At 36.7% G+C, this 5,470-nt stretch overlaps 1 protein-coding gene across 1 annotated transcript; it reads left to right on the plus strand.

Moving 5' to 3' along the window:
• On the plus strand, positions 1-4,993 carry LOC127847528 (histone-lysine N-methyltransferase KMT5B-like). Its single transcript, XM_052379537.1, has 6 exons — positions 1-107; positions 526-712; positions 1,356-1,492; positions 2,225-2,385; positions 3,169-3,191; positions 4,839-4,993. Exons 1-6 carry the CDS (start codon positions 13-15, stop codon positions 4,866-4,868), a joined length of 633 nt encoding a protein of 210 aa, XP_052235497.1. The 5' UTR covers positions 1-12; the 3' UTR covers positions 4,869-4,993.
• Positions 4,994-5,470: the final 477 nt, after the last annotated feature.

Here is a 5,470-nt window from a genome sequence, read left to right on the forward strand (position 1 = left end):
CGGTATTTGAAGATGTTTGATACACGATCAGGATTTGAGATACAGACTTGTAGCCGCTACGCTATGGAAGGGAACCTGGGTGGGAAGATATGTGCAACCAAGGATTGGTAAGTGGCTTGGGTCTGGAGCATTATGTGATTTAGTTTGATATAAAGCTTCTCTTTGGAACATTCTTTTTTTTCCCCGTTATTTATTATATTTTGCCAGGATTGTTCACCTCTCTATAAAAAAATATCTCCTAAAAAGTGCTACAAAACATAATTGCTCAACAGGGGTCTGAATTTCCACTCACCGCTACATGGGTAACTTGAATTTTGCTGAGAAACTTGCCAGATCCTGCTTTCCAATTTTCAGAATAATTCTCACTTTGATTTGGTAGCAGGTGTTTGGTACTAACATGATAGGACCATGATGCTGCTGGGTACTTTCGAGGGTTGTAGTTTGTTAATAAGCTTTCTTTTTGAAAGAAATAATTTAATGAAAACTTTATAAAATTTGGAACAAAATGAACAATTTTTCTTGCAGGCTGAAGCATGACAAGATTGAAATGCTTATTGGATGTATAGCAGAGTTGACAGAACAGGAAAAGGATGAACTATTGACCCCAAACGTAAATGACTTCAGTGTCATGTTTTCATGCCGTAAAAACTGCGCCCAGTTATGGCTAGGTCCTGCATCGTTTATAAATCATGACTGCAGGGCAAATTGCAAGGTGAGCGTAAGTTGAATCAGAGTGTCTTAGATTTAAATTTAGACAAAACAGTTAACATAAAAGTTCTTTTCTCCTATTTCAGTGCAATCTACTGTGATTCCTTGTAAATACAGAAACTGTACATATAATACAAAGGTTTCTTATTTAAGACAGAATAACTATAAGTTAACTATATGTTACATCTGCCTCCCTACTTCTTATGTCAAGGACAAAGGGATAATTTGGCTTTTTTAACAGCTTGTTCAGACTGTTACCTCATTAATGGTACAGTTATAAAGTTAGTTAGCATAAATGTTGACCGTGTGGAGACGGCTTGTTATTTGTAACTACTATCTCCCTAGCTCAAAGATCAAGGTCATGATAAGAGGTCAAAGTTAAGGTAAAAATTGTAACTTATAAGTGACATGTCTGTTCCTTTATCATTTATCCTAAAATTTTAGAAATAATTTACAAAAGATTTTCACCATGTAGATAATGCATGTCTTCTCTTCTGCAATGGTCAAGGACACACTTAAGTTCAAATGTAAACTAAGTTCATGGAACAGATTGTTAAGCTTGTTAAGTAATTAAAATATTATTAACAATTTTCTCATCTTAATGCAGATTATATCAATTAAAGTAAAATGCTGCCTGTGTTTTTCAGTTTGTGTCTACAGGCAGGGACACGGCCTGTGTTAAAGTCCTGCGTGATATCAAAGCAGGGGAAGAGATCACATGCTTCTGTGGGGAAGACTTTTTTGGGGACAGCAACAGTTTGTGCGAATGTGAAACATGTGAAAGGTATTATTGGGCACAACTTACTTGTATTTTTTGTCATAATCCTCAAAAGACAGACTTATTCACAACACAAAATAAGGTGGACTTTCATCATCAATTCAAAATACCCTCTACTGGCTGCATTTTACATTTATGTGTATAACAAACAATAGTTTGAGAAACAAAAATGACATTTGGATGTGAAAAAGATTATATTATGCCACTAGTGCACAATTAGGTAAGAGACATTTACTTAATATTTTAAGTTTGTTATACTACTGATCAAGATTACTTGGAATAGGTTCTGGTATATCAGGTCATTGGACTATGACAATTTTTCGAATTCCATATTGGAAATATTGTGCTTGTCTGCAATTTTTTTGAAAATTCTTTGATCTTGGCTGCTTATTCGAACTCTTTGAGCTTACCTTAGCACATAATGGTCATAGTAAATTATTGTGATCACCCTGTTTCTTGCATCTGTTGTAGTGCGTTGTGTGATGTCAACTTGAAGCCTGCAATAGAGGCAACATTTTTCAGCTTAATGAAACTTGCTCAGAATATATATGTTGACAATATCTAGCCCAAGTTTGAATCAGAGTCACTTGCATTCAAAAACTAGGCCACCAAATCAAATCTTATTAAAAATGAAGTTGTAATGTCAGTTGATTGTACTTTACTTACTGTTTCATCACTTTCTTATCTTGCTCAAGAAATTCATATCCTTGTTACCAATAAACCCTGATTACTATTGAGGCGTCGTGTTGGCTACTTCGGGCGTGCAGATCCCCGCAGTCCAGAGATAGAGAAGGGCTACAGGCTGCGTGACACGGATGATCGACTACATCGCATGAAGAGTCAGGCTCAGGTCCATCGCTCGTCATGTGTCGGGGTGAACAAGACCATGAATGGAAACGGTAAGTCCAGGTTTGTGATGTAGTCAGTGCCTATGGTGTCCTGTGTTACTTGTGTTGCCACTAATTTTCTTACTGCTTTGGCTTGGACCATGTTTTACTTAAACTTACGCTTTTCATAGTCTGCAGGTTCTTGATTTAAATTTGGAATTTGTGCGCAAAAACTTCCCAATCCCCAAATTGCATTTTTCCTAACATGGCCAGAGAAATATTATTGTAATTCAATAATCATTAGACACTTATTGCAAAAAAAATCAACTTTGGAATTATTTAAGTGGGATTTGGTTAACCATATTGCTTTGGGAATGGGTCTGTTTAAAGGATTTGTACATATATAGGAAAAGGCCTTCTACATGTTAGGTCATATTTCATAATTAGATAGATGAGGAAGAGCAAACTGGAGATAGCATTAAAAAGTTTGTTAATCTCATATATATAACCCCATGGATACCTTTAAAGCCAAGGTCATATGTTGAAATAAAAAGGTAAAAATACTGCATGTAGTATCAAGCTCTTGTACCAAAGCAGGTATTTACCACATTAATTAGACATTGTTTTAGGCAAACAGAAAAGTGACCACCTAAATCAGTTTGATCAGATGCAAATTGAAGAAGAATGTAACGTTTTTTAAACCTTAAAAGGATGTATAGATGTACCAATCAATTTAATCTTAAAATTTGCCATGTTTGAGATAGAACATACTCATATAACTCAATTTGTAAGACATAAGAAGTCTTCAGTTTTAAAACATTTTATAATGAAGTGATGTATATTTCAAATATGAAGGCTCCTTTTTCATCCAGATTGAGGTACTTGTGAAGATTATCTGTTTTGTTTCACTTCAGAGATGTGATTCATTATCAAAGCAATGAACTTTTACATATAGTTTCATATGAATCACAGTCTGGAAAAACAACGACCTAATGCATGTGGTTAAAGCTTTAATCAGGGCTAATTAGGCAGGACCCGACCTAATGCATGTGGTTAAAGCGTTAATCAGGGCTAATTAGGCAGGACCCGACCTAATGCATGTGGTTAAAGCGTTAATCATGGCTAATTAGGCAGGACCCGACCTAATGCATGTGGTTAAAGCGTTAATCAGGGCTAATTAGGCAGGACCCGACCTAATGCATGTGGTTAAAGCGTTAATCAGGGCTAATTAGGCAGGACCCGACCTAATGCATGTGGTTAAAGCGTTAATCAGGGCTAATTAGGCAGGACCCGACCTAATGCATGTGGTTAAAGCGTTAATCAGGGCTAATTAGGCAGGACCCGACCTAATGCATGTGGTTAAAGCGTTAATCAGGGCTAATTAGGCAGGACCCGACCTAATGCATGTGGTTAAAGCGTTAATCAGGGCTAATTAGGCAGGACACACTGCAAACATCGGTTAGCTGGAAAGACATCCCAGACTAGCTTGTGCACACTGCACTAGCTGATCTAGGATACTGTTACACACATGCATTAAGCCCTGTTTTCCCAGAATGAGGCTCAGTGATAAATGTGCTGCAGTTGTTCAAAAATCACTCCTCTGTATGAGTTTACTGTTTATATTGCTACTTTTCAGTTAGAAACTGTTGTATTCCATGTTTGTTTTTAACATCATTATATTGCTTTTTTCTGATTAAATCAGGTACTTTTGTAATGTCTTAAAGTAAGGTTTACCAAGGACCTAAAATAGGAATATTTACACATTTAACACATTACATCAACTATATATATATATATATATATATATATATATATATATATATATATATATAATTAACAAATTACAGTCAAAGGGTATAAGTACATAATACTTAACATTCATAATAATTGTATACTTGTTTATTGTATTGGCAGTTAAAATGTAAGCATCTTTTCTACAACTTAAGCCTTAGTCTGGCAAGACTGGGCTTTGTGCATGTGCCTAAAGTGTCGTCCCAGATTAGCCTGTGCAGTCTGCACAAGGTCTCTTTAAATGAAAATCCATTAATCTGTAACGACACTTTATGAGTCGCCTTCTGAGAAAACTGGGCATAATGCATGTGCTTAAAGTGTTGTCCCAGATTAGCCTGTGCAGTCTGCACAAGGTCTCTTTAAATCAAAATCCACTAATCTGTAACGACACTTTATGAGTCGCCTTCTGAGAAAACTGGGCTAAATGCATGTGCTTAAAGTGTTGTCCCAGACTAGCCTGTGCAATCCGCACAGGCTAATCAGGGATGACACTTTCCTCCTAAATTGCATTTTTGCTAAGAAGAGGCTTCATTTAAACGAAAAAATGTCATAGAAGCGGGAAAGTGTCCTCCCTGATTTGCCTGTGCGGATTACACAGGCTAATCTGGGACGACACTACGCACATGCATTATGCACAGTTTTTTCAGAATATGGCCCATATTATAATAATCCAAGTTATCATAGAACAAGGCTCATTTGATACCCTTGTTTTGAGACCAACTTAAATTTTTCAGAAAACTGGGATATTCGAGATGGAAATTTAAAGAAGCAGGCACACCTTCTGTCTAAAGCTAAACTCAAGCGGAGAGGCATCACTCGCTATGATGCTAAGATTATCTTGGCTCATGGACATTCTCTACCAGAACCCAAAGTGGACCTTGGTGAACAAATACCCACATGTGTTGATAAAAATGCCCCGGTGAAAGTTTCTGAACTACGTCTGTCGCCAACATATTTATGTCGACCGAATGCCTGTTTTGACAGCCAGGGACACGTTTGTGTATGTCCTCTATTTATTTCAGTATGTCAAACAGTTCTACAACAAGTTTTTTACTATGTTGAAACACTGATGACTTTCGAAAATCAATGGTCAGTTCTAAACAAGGTAGACCGAGAAACGAAGCAAAACATGTTGCAATAGGCAAACTGTTGTATAAGTTTCACCTCTCTAGCCGCAATACTTTGTTGTGATAAACGCGACACAAAATATGAGAGGTCAGAGAGAAAAGACAAAGTATATGACCCGGCTAAAGTCTTGTTTTGTGTTTTGGTCCACCTTACTCCTAAAGTATCATAGATATTGCTTTCATACTTGGAACATTCGCAATCTATCATCAGGGGACAGTAAAGGACAAAATGCATAACT

The sequence above is a fragment of the Dreissena polymorpha genome, chromosome 10 (assembly GCF_020536995.1).
Source record: "Dreissena polymorpha isolate Duluth1 chromosome 10, UMN_Dpol_1.0, whole genome shotgun sequence".
In the NCBI taxonomy this organism is placed as follows: Eukaryota; Metazoa; Mollusca; class Bivalvia; order Myida; family Dreissenidae; genus Dreissena; species Dreissena polymorpha.

Bases quoted from the DNA above. Each gene is read 5' to 3' on its own strand.
- LOC127847528 (XM_052379537.1), top strand. From the start codon at position 13: ATGTTTGATACACGATCAGGATTTGAGATACAGACTTGTAGCCGCTAC. The intron at 108-525 runs GTAAGTGGCTTG...TTTTTCTTGCAG, and splicing joins ATATGTGCAACCAAGGATTG to GCTGAAGCATGACAAGATTG. The intron at 713-1,355 runs GTGAGCGTAAGT...TGTGTTTTTCAG, and splicing joins ACTGCAGGGCAAATTGCAAG to TTTGTGTCTACAGGCAGGGA.